This window comes from Dunckerocampus dactyliophorus, chromosome 20 (genome assembly GCF_027744805.1).
Source record: "Dunckerocampus dactyliophorus isolate RoL2022-P2 chromosome 20, RoL_Ddac_1.1, whole genome shotgun sequence".
NCBI lineage: Eukaryota > Metazoa > Chordata > Actinopteri > Syngnathiformes > Syngnathidae > Dunckerocampus > Dunckerocampus dactyliophorus.
Window position 1 is genome coordinate 16,659,733 of NC_072838.1, and position 12,958 is coordinate 16,672,690.

At 46.9% G+C, this 12,958-nt stretch overlaps 2 protein-coding genes across 2 annotated transcripts; one reads left to right on the top strand and one right to left on the bottom strand.

The window, feature by feature from the left end:
• Positions 1-2,095: 2,095 nt before the first annotated feature.
• On the bottom strand, positions 2,096-7,574 carry LOC129173225 (fibulin-7-like). The gene is made up of 7 exons (XM_054763940.1): positions 6,656-7,574; positions 5,348-5,504; positions 5,099-5,284; positions 4,789-5,034; positions 4,583-4,720; positions 4,385-4,520; positions 2,096-4,306 (listed from the first exon to the last, which is right to left on the bottom strand). Exons 1-7 carry the CDS (start codon positions 6,719-6,721, stop codon positions 3,946-3,948), a joined length of 1,290 nt encoding a protein of 429 aa, XP_054619915.1. The 5' UTR covers positions 6,722-7,574; the 3' UTR covers positions 2,096-3,945.
• A 3,155-nt stretch (positions 7,575-10,729) lies between these two features.
• LOC129172861 (5-hydroxyisourate hydrolase-like) lies at positions 10,730-11,753 on the top strand. Its single transcript, XM_054763006.1, has 4 exons — positions 10,730-10,797; positions 11,100-11,270; positions 11,366-11,501; positions 11,605-11,753. Exons 1-4 carry the CDS (start codon positions 10,766-10,768, stop codon positions 11,692-11,694), a joined length of 429 nt encoding a protein of 142 aa, XP_054618981.1. The 5' UTR covers positions 10,730-10,765; the 3' UTR covers positions 11,695-11,753.
• Positions 11,754-12,958: the final 1,205 nt, after the last annotated feature.

Genomic DNA, 12,958 nt, shown 5'->3' on the forward strand with positions numbered 1-12,958 from the left:
ACTTGGGTCAATACGGCATTGGAAGTCTTACCCACCCAAGAAGAAGCATGAGTTTGAAAAATTCCCGGATGTTCATTTTTGCAGTTGCTTCCCAGCCTGCCTGTGGTTCAGGGATTTACCAAAAAAAACCCACCAAAAACAGCCACTCAGAACTGAACTGATTTCAAAAGGAGGATATTGCTGTTAGGTCAACACAACACTGACTGTTTTGAAAATACGCTCTTAAATACACGCGTCAAAACTACGATGCGGGTGTGGATATTATGATGCAGCCGATGTCACCACCTTGATACCAAGACCACAAGCTTTTGTAAATTGATGAGGTGACAAACTCAACAGACACGATGACAATGATGTAGCTGCTTTCATCTCCCTGATGCTAACCCGACAAACCTCATGCAAATAGTTGAGGTGCAACATAAACTGGGGTTGAGTTCAGCAGGCGTCCTCTACCGTCTTCGCAACCTTTTAGGGGTTGAGTTCAGCAGGCGTCCTCTACCGTCTTCGCAACCTTTTAGGAGTTATTCAGGAGCTGTGTGCGTCAGTCAAAAATGAACACCTTCCTCCAGTCTTGAAGAGAGAAACGCATCATTCTCAGCTTTAATTAAAGCACCAAGCTAACATGAGGGCCAAAAATAGCATCTCCCACACATTCCGGGCAGATAATATCAAATTAAACCAGCGAGAGCAGTTCAAGGTCTTTTCAAAAGCAGGATTAATGAACCTTTCCAAAGCCAGTTGTGGTGTGTCAGATGGTGGTGGTGATGATCTGATGGGTTCCAGCTGAAAAGCAGAAGGTGCTCAGCCTCCGTTCAGCCCGGCCGCCCGAGTGAACAGAGCCATGGCCTGTTTTTGTGGCAAATGTCATAGCTGAGCAGCTGAGCTCGACAGGGTGGGAGCTGAGGACCCGTGTGTGTGTGTGTGTGTGTGTGTGTGTGTGTGCGAGCGAGCAAATGTGCTTTACATCTCACATGGCTGATACATTTTGAGCATTCATTATATTGTCTTCACATTATGTTCCTTCAAGCCCACAATGAGGTTTGTAAATACACCAATAACAGGCACAGATTTAGAGGGGCATGTGGGGGATTTTTTGAATATTTATATATACTCGGATATTTTGTTTTTTTGTTTCTTATATTCCATCCATCCGTCCATTTTCCTCCGCGGGGGCAGTAGTCTCAGTAGTGAAGCCCAGACTTCCCGATCCCCGGCCACCTCCTCCAGCTCCACTTGGAGGACACCGGGCGTTCCTAGGCCGATCCATCGCTGCCGATCCCCCTATCGGCCTCACGCCTCATGACATTATTTTCCCCCATAATACTAAAACTTATTCTTGTCAACTTACTGATTTTTTCTGTTCTTGTTGTTTTTTACTTTTCTTTTTAAATGATACAATGTCTGTGTAGGCTCTCAGTCGTACAGGAGTTGTCCAACGAGGGAAAGGCTTCTTGAGACGTCATCTGTACTTCTGTGAAGATTAATGAGGTGGAGCCAGGGCCGAGCCACAAGAATAGATGCTAACGAGCCAGTATCAGAGTCGTTCATACCCAACTCAGGGAGCGACACTTCCCTTTGATCGGAGGTGCGAATAGAAGATGATTAGACCACCACTCCTCCCAGTCTTAGTGTAAGGAACCAATAGGAGGAGGGCGTTGGCACACCAATTCCGCCCACTCTTACTGTATTTAAGGCCTAAGCTACCAGCACTTGTTAGTTTGCTGACAAAGCTCTTCGGATGAGGAGCGAAACGTCCGACACCTTCTTCACAGAAGTACAGATGACGTCTCAAGAAGCCTTTCCCTTGTTAAATGATACAGTATTTTTAGAATGTGCCGTGGACCAACAAAACAAAACATCCCCAGGCCGCATGACCTCCTGGCCACACGTTGGACACCCATGGATTAAGTAAAACAAAAAAGTGTATTTTAAAAGGATATTTTAAAAAATATATTGAATTCAACACAATTTTCATTTATTTTAATTTCATGTTATAATTTAAACAATATATATAAAGAAATAACATTTAATACAAAAAAAAACCATCAAATTATACTTATTGTATAAATTGTTTACATTTGACATCTTATTTTATTTATATTGTATAAAATATATCTTTAGTAGTTTGAATTCTTTCAACTGTGGCCAAAAAGGAAATCAAACATGACATAACTACCTTGTCCTTGTCCTGTCAATAATATTTGTTTAGCTAGTTGGTACAGACTGCATACCCAGAGTGAGCGCCACAAAAAGAAAGAAATGCCTGCAATTTTTTTGTGTGGAAAACTACAAGGAGGAGGCAGTTTGAAGAAGAATAAAGTAACTGGACGGTGGATCAAAAGGAACGGGCGCAAAGACAGCTGATGATACTGAGGTGGCCAAGGGTCATATTAAGATTATTTTTATTTTAGAAAGTCCATCGTGAAGGGAAAAAGTTCAAGAAACAACCAAAAAACGCAGAAAAAGGTGGTTGAGTGGAGCAGAGTATGGACACGATCCATTTGGCAGTGCCCAACAGTGCAGCCAGCACTATACTATACTATACTATACTATACTATACTATACTATACTATACTATACCGTACTATATTGTGATATGATGCCAAGAGTGCTTAGTGCCTTCAATGACCTTTTATAGTCAGTGGTTTCATTTTGCGGGTACCATTAGAGTCGTCACTTGTTTTAAGGAAAGTGTTGACTTATTATTATTATTCAAGGCCTGTTATGGTCTTTATCTTCAAATCACATTGTAAATGTTTAGCCTTGTTTTCCTCCGTTTCCATTGCCCGATAAATACATTCAATCCAAAAAATGAATGAGTGAATGACATTCCAGTGATAGTGATATTTTCAGATACAGTGAGTACAAAGTACTTATCTAAAAATATCATTTCAAAGCAACACAATAGATATGCTAAGAAGTTATATATATTTTAAAGAAAACTGCATCTCAGCTTTGTGATGTACTGTAGGTGGAAAAGCATATTACTAGTATGATCTTTTTTCCCTCCATTTTTTTAAATTTTCCAAATATTTCATAAATAATCTTTGTAAATTTTCTTTGCAGAATATTATGACTTTATTCCCATATTATTCCAACCTAGTTTCCCAAAAAATACAACTTTATTTTGTTGTTTCTCATTTGACGACTTTTCAAAAATAACTTATTTTTTCTTCAACATTTCAATTGTATGCTACTAAAATGACATTATAATAGTCATTCTTCATAATAGATTTTATTCTTATAAAATTGCAACTTTTTTCTCTTAACATTTTGACTTTATTTTGAAAATGTTCCAACTATTTCAGCTTTCTTCTTGTAAATGTTCTTCTCATACTTATGACGTTATTCCCATAATATTTGAACATTTCCCATAGTATTCTTGTAACATTACAACTTTTAAAAAAAATGACAACTTTATTGCTCTGTTGCTCTCATATTTTTTTTCTTTAATATTTCAACTTTATGCTACGAAAATGTTATTTTTCCTAATAATATTACGTTATCCTCGTAAAATTAGAACTTTTTCTCTTCATATTTTGACTTTATTCTTGTAAAATTACTGATGATTTGTCAATTTTTTTGTATTTTTTTATTCTATATTTTTAGAATGTGCCACAGGCCAATAAAAAAACGTCTGCGAGCCGCAAGCGACCCCCAGGCCACACTTTGGACACCCTAATTTAGAGCCTTCTTTTTTTTTTTTAAAGAAATAATCATAATTGCACAGTACTAACAGAACTAAAGTTCCAAAATATTCTAATGTAGCTTTACAGAAAATCCTGATTGAAATGTTATATACTGTATGCCACCTCTTTGTATGAAATAAACATTTTTTCACCACATTTTTGAGAAGTAACAATACTAATGGTAATAAAAGGTCTTGAAATGCAATCCAGCCGATAAGAAAGCTCCAACAACAAACACTGAGGTCCACTTGTGTCTTTAAAACGGGTAAGGCGACACAAAGAGGGTGACCTTTGTGAGGTAGCGGCCCAACAGGGTGTGGCGCTCCAGCTCGCTCATCTCCACCTCGGCCTCCAGCGTGGCGGGGCCGAGGACGGGCGTGACTAGGAGGAGCGTCCCCGTCTGGCGGCCTGAGCGCTGCACGCTGAAGTGGCTCCGGCCGCGGCCGCCCGCCAGCCCGAAGCGCAGCGTGTCGCCCAGCACGCGAGCCGCCGACACACGGAAGAGCACGCGCGGCGCCGACATGTTGGACACCACCGACAGGAAGTGGAAAGAGACGGAGTTTGGCGCCTGTGTGCACGCCCTGTCGCCCAGCATGCACGGGTTCCTCTCGCAGCGCCTGCGCACAAACACACACACACACACAAACGTGGCATTAGAGAATGTTAGCGGCGGCTCTTGAGGTGGGCACTCTTACGTTGGCGACGTCTTGATGTAAGTGGCGTTGTTGCCGCGGGGACACGCCACCGTCACGCAGCGGAAACCTCCATGGGTGTTGATGCACATCTCCTCACCGCTGCAGTTGTGCTTCCTGTCGTCGCACTCGTCCACGTCTGCACACATATATGCCAAGGTCACATGACACGCCTGACATGCCTGACCTTTCATGTCGGACCTGTGCAGCTACGTCCGTCGGCGGCGAGCTCGTAGCCGGCGGGACAGGAGCAGCGGAAGCTTCCGGGCGTGTTGACGCACTCGTGTACACAGAGGCGGCCCGGCTGGCTCAGAGGGAACAGGTGGCACTCGTCAATGTCTGCAACGTAAACAGGAAGTAGAACACAAGCTTCTGCTGGGAGAGCGCCAAGTCGGGGACGCCATCACCTGAGCAGATGTTGTTGTCGCGGCCTGAGATGGTGAAGCCCACGTCGCACGTGCAGCGTGTGGAGCCCAGGAAGCGGGTGCAGTGGGAGGGGCGCACCCAAGAAGACGAAGACGCCGGTGGAGGGGAAGATGGCGAGGAGGCAGAGAGCGCGCCCAGGACGGGCATGGAGGTTGGCGGCGAGGTGGGTGGAAAAGTAGCAGCGGAAGAGGAAGAAGAGGAGGAGGAGCTTCCGGTGCCGTCAGAACCTGAAAAATACAAATAAGACATGATTGTTTCCATCGAGGATCAGAACCAGATTAGGACCAGCACCTCCATCTTCCTCGGGGCGGCACACGGGCGCCTGGCCGCTCCACCTCAGAGACTCCAGACAAACTCGCGTACGTGGTCCAATCAACTCGTAGCCAGGCTTGCACAGGAAGTGGACCTCGTGCCCCACAGCCAACACACGGCCCAGCCGTCGGCCGTGGGCGGGCGGATCCACTTTGGGGCAGGAGGCTGTGGAGAGGAGGAGCAGTTTGTCACGTGATGTCACCAGGCACCAACATGGTGTCCTCTCACCGTTAGCGGCCTTCATGGCGGCCAGCGTGCTGTTTTGCAGAGCGCTCATCTTCTTACGCAGCGAGCGCAGGTTCTGCTGGAAGGCGACCTCATGGGCCGCCAGCATCTTCTCAACCTGACGCACCGAGGTCAGCAGGTCGCGGACAGAGGGACAAGCCTGTGGGCGGGACCAGGTCAAAAGTCAAAGAACGTACCTTTGTGGAGGTGTTTGTACCCAGCAACACAGTTAAATAAGGTTCTAGTCTTGGTCTAATCTGGTTGATGTCTAGGTCTAGTGTGGTCTGGTCTAGGTCCAGCCTGGTTGTGGTCTAGGTTTGTGTGGGTATAGTCTGTAGTTTAGGTCTAACTTGGTTGTAGTCTAGGTCCAGTCTGGTTGTAGTTTAGGTCTAATCTGGTTGTAGTCTAGCTCTAGTGTGCATCTAGTCTAGGTCCAGTCTGGTTGTAGTCTAGATTTTGTGTGGTCTGGTGGTCGTTTAGGTCTGGTGTGGTACTGGTCTAGTTCCAGTCTGATTATAGTATAGGGCTAATCTGGTTGTAGTTTAGGTCTAGCGTGGTATTGGTCTAGTTCCAGTCTGGTTATAGTATACGGCTACTCTGACTGTAGTCTCGGTCTGGTGTAAGTCTAGTGTGATCCTGGTCTAGGTCCAGTCTGGTTGTAGTATACGGCTACTCTGACTGTAGTCTCGGTCTGGTGTAAGTCTAGCGTGATCCTGGTCTAGGTCCAGTCTGGTTGTAGTATAGGTCTTGTGTGGCTGTAGTCTAGGTCTAGAGGGGTTACAGTGTAGATCACTTCAGGCTGTAGTTTAGGTTTAGTGTGGTTGTGGTCTAGTTCCAGTCTACTTCCAGGTGTGATGTGTAAACACGGAGGTGAGGTGAGAGGTTTGTTTTTGTTCAATTTTAACACGGGGGTGACAATTGGCCGTGAGCCCGTCATCGTGACCTCACACATTGTTGGCGGCGCAAACATGGCCCCCAAAAATGTGGACCTCAGACTTGCGGCGCCACCAGAAGACAACTCTGCCAGGAAGTTTAGTGGAGGATTTTCACATTAAAAGTGCCACTTTTATGTTTTAAATGTGCTGCTGGAGTCCACCTAGACTTTTTGAGGGTGAAAGTGACCTAAAGAAACATGTAGTCATCTAGACCTGCATCTGGACCTGAAGAAACATCTCACACACAAACGTCAAGCGGCCGGCCCGCTGTGCACTGTGGACCGTCTCTCGCACGTCGAAAGAAGAGTCAAAGCTTCAGACTAGTACACTCACTAACCCTGGTTCAGTTCTCTCCAGTGGACTTTAGTAGACTCACCTGAGCCGAGGCAGAGAACACCTGATGAAGACCCAGCGTCACCATAACGACCCAAAGAACCTCCATGTTGTGTCCCGCTTAAGCGTCCGCACAACTGACTCGTCTCCTGAGCGCTCGCTTCTTTTCCACTGCATTAGTCCACCCCACCCCACACACACCCACCCCCGGGTTGTCACATATTTGGGGGAAGGGGAGGAGCTTCCACATCTGGAATGTTCTTTTTGGGTCTTCATCGGCATCCCAGAATAGTCCAAATTATAAGATGTCATTGCAGTAATCATCATGTGCACCACTTCTACGGCTTTTTGCTCGCCAACATGCGCCTGGATGGTCCGCAGCGAGGAGGATGAAGAACATTCGAAATGGCTTTTCATGTGAGAGTTTGACCTTTTCTTCACTTTTCAGTGTTTCTGTAACCATTTTGTTTTGATCTTTGGCGATGACGTCACGCCTTCACATGTAGCCACGCGCACCTGAAGGGCTCGCGCTCCCCATGACGCAGTCACACGTTCCCCATAAAGGCGTCAGGTTGGCCGTGACGTTACAAGGAAGTGCGGCGTCCAGCAGCTCTGACACAGTCCAGCCAGGTTCGGTTCTTGCGGCTTCATCTGCACGTGCACAAGTGGACGCGCACGTAGCCATGGAGCAGGCAGTGATCGTGCAATGGGACCTTCTACTTCCGGTGGTGAACAAGCACTTCGGGCAAATCTCGGCAGCCCAGTGGGCCTTGCTGGCTGCCGGCATTCGGAACCCGGCCACGGACGCCATCTTGGCGGACATGTGCACAGACATGGTCCAGACGGTGGCGGCCGAGTTGCTCAGGATGCTCGCGCCCGTGATGGCGCGCATGGATGGCCGCGCGTCGCCAGACGAGATGAGCGCGGCTGTCAAAAAGTGCGCGCCAAAGCTGCGAGACAGCATCGCCACCACCTTTACGGCCGCCGCGCGCGTTCCCAAGCTGCAGTGCGACGGCACTGAACACTTTACGGCTCTTATCGAGGAGGAGGCGAAGCAGCGCGTGCACGCGGTTCTCAACGCCGACGGCCAACTGGGGGCGCTCGTCTACGTCACCGCCACCATGTCCAGCACCAACACGCTCTATGAGATGGTCTATCACGCCCATAAGTGCATGTGCGTGTTAAGCAAGATGACGCAGCGCTTCTATAAAGTAAGCGTCACGACCCCCGTTGACGTGAACGCCGCCACCGGGGCCGTGGCTGCCATCTTGCTCAAGTGGGCCCACGAGGGCCGCGAAGAAGCCGAAGAGGAGGCCAAGCGCCGTACAGAGGACACGCATATCATTGCACGAGATATCGTCAGCACCATCATCCAGGACGGCGATGACGAGCAAGCGCTGTCCAGAACTCGCGTGGACATGAGCGCCATCTTGGCTAAGGTCAAGGTCTTCTTTGCGGCTCGCCCCAAGCCCACCATCGGCGCTGACGAGCACGTGGCCAGGAGCACGCTGTGTGCCTTCGCACGCTCGCAGTTCAAGAAGACTTTGGCGGGCTTGAGGCGCACGTTCAAAAACAAGCAGTGTCCCTTTGTGGTGCATGTGCACGCAGGGCCCGGCCACCATGCCTCCCCCACGCCCACGTCTACCACATGCTCATCACGCGCCGCCTCCGAGGAGGAGCTCGGCAGCGAGTTTGACACTTTGGCATCGAACTTCAATGAGTGGCAGCAGGACACGTGCGGCGACGAGAGCGCTCGCCGCCTCGCTGACGCTGTGTACGCACACCTCATAGCCACATGCGCCATTGGCAGCCTGTCCCGCCCACAGGAAGTCCTGTACGCCATCACAGAGGACACGGTCAGGAAACTGGTGCAGCACATGCACTTGTGGCTGAAAGTGCTGCGCGTGGACGCCAAGAGCCGAGTGGAGGTGTCAGGAGCGCTCCACGACATCGACCGCTACATCTCCTCAATGGCCAGAGGCGGAGCAGGAGGTGGCGAGGAGGAGGCCTGCGCCAGCACCATCCACCGAGCCCACGTCAGGAACCTGGTGAGCGCCGTGGTCATGACGCTGCTCATGCGCGTGTCGTGCAGGTGCAGGACAGCCACAGGCACCAAGATCGGCGCCATCGTGCCACTCATTAAGCGGCTGTCAGAGGGCGCATCTGTGGAGATTAAACCCGCCCTCGCCGCTGCCCTGCAGGACATGGACACCTACGACGCCGTTATCCAGGCCGTGGTCAAAGACCTCCTCAAGGAATTTGACTCGCCCCAACAGCCTCACTTTGATGACGCCCTCTTCAAGCTGCTCAACGCGCACATGCAGCTGCTGACCGAGGACGCCCACAAGGAACGCAGCATCGGCAGGTTCTTCTCGGCGCTGGTCCACGTGCTCGCTAGGCCCTTCCGGCGCGGCTGATGGTTTCTCCTAAAACAAAGAGCTGACGAGCCAATGTTCACACTTGACCTTTTATTTCTAAATAAGACTACAACTGGAGGCCCTCGGGCACATTGGACGACATCAGAGTGGCCATGACTCAACAGAGTGACGACGCTTCTTTGTTGAAGAGCTTTGATGATGTAACACAGCAGACCTTAATCACTGCGACCGATGCTGGGGAACCATGCCAACAAGACACACGTCCACCATGTTCCGATGTCATTTTCACGAGTCATGTGACCTCACGAGTGCTGACATGCCTTGCCAAAGTGCAATGCATGCGGGCAGGCCGTCTGTCACCGCTGATGAGGTTAATGCAGATCAGTGATGAAGGCCGCCACACTGATCACCAGATTGATTGAAAGCATCACTGGGGGTAGCAGCTGTGAAAGCTAGCCTCGCGGCTGCTGTATTTATATTTAATACCGCTTTTAAAGTCGATAATAAACATATTGTTACTTGGACATGATCTTTGTAAAGTTTTTGCAATAAATATTGCAAAATGTCAGCTTGCTGGCCTCACAGGGTTCGAGTCTCTGTTGGAACGTCTCTGTGCAGAGTTTGCATGTTCTCCCTGTGCTTGTGTGGGTTCTCTGCGGGCACTCTGACTTCCTCCCACATCCCAAAAACATGCATTTGATGTTGATTGTCAAAAATTTTTTCATGATGAAATTATATTCATGATTTTAATTGTATAATTATATAATTATAAAATATTATGTTACAATCATTCTCATCCAAGGACAGTTGGACAAAAAATATGGACAATTACGTAAATTAAATAATTATAATAAAATGTATACTAATACTATACTAATACTATACTAATACAATATTATAAAATAATTATATTCATTATTCATTTTCTGTGCTGTTTAATCCTCATTAGGGTCACGGGGGTATGCTGGAGCCTATCCCAGCTGACTTTGGGTGAGAGGTGGGGTAGACCCTGCATTGGTTGCCAGCCAAGTCCACGGTGTCCAAGTATATCATCCATCCATCCATTTTCTATGCTGCTTATCCTCACTGGGGTTGCGGGTATGCTGCCCTGACTTCGGGCAAGAGGCGAGGTACACCCTGGACTGGTCGCCAGCCAATCGCAGGGCACATATAGACAAACAATCACACTCACATTCATGACAATTTAGAGTCGTCAATTAATGTTTGTTTTATGAATGTTTATGAATTAATGTTTCTGGAATGTGGGAGGCTCAGCTGGGATAGGCTCCAGCATACCCCCGCGACCCTAATGAGGAAGAAGCGGTATAGAAAATGGATGGATGGATGGATAATTATTATTATTAGTGTTATATATTCAAATTATTATTTCATTTACATAATTTATTCATAATTTTCCATTTAATTGTCCTTAGATGTGAATGTGAGTGTGTAGGTCCTGTGAAGTCAGCTGGGATAGACTCCAACTCACCCATGACCCTAATGAGGACAAGCGCAACAGAAAACGGATGGATGGATGTTGCTAACCAGCTTGCACGTTTCCACGACAACCAACTTGTTTGAAAGGGTTGGAGTTATAGACAAGAATTTCCTCCCCTATCAACTTCTCAATGAAATGGCAGCACTTTAATGAAAAAGCATGTTTGCCTTGATTATTACGTCTTATCACGGACGAGTGATCACATGTTGTTGACTTTTTTTGTAATGATTTATTCCAGCCAGGAAGACCTTTGGCAGCGCGTGTTTGTTTGTAGTGCATGCTGGGTTGTAAGCGGCAGACGAGCGTGAGGTGAGGAGACACTTGAAGGTAGGATCGTGAATGAAGTCTGCATGTCATCAAGTCGTCGTTACATTCTCCTGCCAATCAAAAGTGAACATGATTATCATTTGGTGCTGAAGGTGCACCATTTGTGTTCTTAAAGTCATTGAGTGAATTGATCGATTCACATGAGAGTTTGACTCTTGTCTCTAGGAGTGAGGGACTGAGATAAAACAGCAGGCAGGGTCAAGGGTTAACATGTTTTTTTGGTAAATAAGTGAACCTTAGCTATGTTACTTTTGTTCTTTTGTCCCGCCGTGACTCTCATCAAGACCAGGGAAGACGCTCCATGTTGTTTTCCTCACTGAGGTCATGATGATGGAGTCCAGCCCGCTCACCACGCATGTGCTCAACACCAGCGACGGCGTCCCCGCAGCCCGGATGTCCCTTAGTTTGCATCGCCTGGACTCTGATATGAAGATCTGGACCATGCTAAGTGTCTCGTATGACCGACTTCTCTCCCCTCCATCTCTCATTTTACACACACACACACACACACACACACGTATATGACATGTTCATATTTTGTGTGTGTCAGGATGACCAATGAGGACGGTCGCTGCCCAGGACTCATCAGCTGGGAAGCCTTTGTTCCAGGAATGTACAAGTTACGCTTTGAGACGGGCTCGTACTGGGACAGCCTGGGTCAGAACTCCTTCTATCCTTACGCTGAGGTGAGCTCCCCTAACCCTCGACGCACCTCACCAGACATAATCTGTTCCAGGGTCAAACTGTGGCCAACATAAAACATAGATTGTCATCCATCCACATGTGCAGGTGGTGTTCACCATCTGTGATTCAAAGCAGAAGATCCACCTCCCTTTGCTGATGAGTCGCTTCTCCTACAGCACCTACAGAGGAAGCTGAGCCCCCCAACAACAACCCATTTTGGAGCGTTAATGCTTTCAGGTTACATTTGCTTACTGAGTTTCAATGAGTCTAAAGCTTTAATTGTGAAATAAATACCATAAATTATTTAACCTTTAATTTATTTCACTGTAGTGTTTAATAACCTGTTTTTCTGTGGTGGTTTTGCACATAAACCTATGTTTCTTCTTACTATGGTATGGACAAAAATTGAGATAAATGACTTGAAGGCTAAGTGTTACCATGTAAAGGTTGTTGTGTGAATGAATTAACGGTAACATACACCGAGAAGGGGTAGGAATAAATAAGCTCTGCTTCTTCCTACTCCTTTTCAGACATGTTGAATCATGCAAACGTAACCACGTGATGTTCCTTAATGCAACTTGTTAGGCATGTCTGAAACAAAAGACACATACCATATCAATAGCTTTCTTGATACAAAGACTGTTTCAGTTAACTATTTTTTACTCTCATCGTAATCGTGATCTACAAATTAAAGGCAAAATCACAGTCATTCATCGTGAAACATTTAAAATAAAAAGTCGGAATTGGTATCTGCGATACGGGCCCTGTATCCGTACCAAGTATCGGATAGATACAAACTTTAAAGTATCCTCACCTCTACACTTTACTATTAAAATTAACAACACAATAAATATGAACAAACAATCCATTTCGGGACATTTCTTTATAGAAGGTTTTATAGAGTGTATTTTATGTTGTTGTCAAACTTGTATGTTGTCTTTTGTGATAGTTTGATATTGTGTGAAGATGTTCGTTAGTTATGAATAATAAAAAAAAAACTAAAAACCTGTGCGGTCACCCACACTGGTTTGGTAGCGTTTGTGTGCACGCCCATGCGCCATCCAACCAGAAAAAAACCTGCGTGAGTCACTTCCTGGTGTCACTTGCCTTATATGGCATGAAGGGGCGGTCACCATGTAGGCCGGAAAAGGAAAATGGTGGCCAGGGAAGACAGGCGGCTTCAGTAGGCAAACAGATACCAAGTACTTTATCACTGGTGAGTTAACATTCTCGGTGTGTGAGCTTTGTGTTCTTCGTGATTGATTACAAAACAAATGCGACAGCTGGGAATGATGTCAGGATTGTTTTGATTACATTGATGAATCAGGAAATGGGGGAGAAAAGGGGGACTACAATACACCAGATTCGTGTGTTTAGTTCGTTAGCTTCTGTTGACTGTGGAAGTGTTAGACTGGATGAGAATAACATGTTACCATGGTGACATACACACCCCCAGATT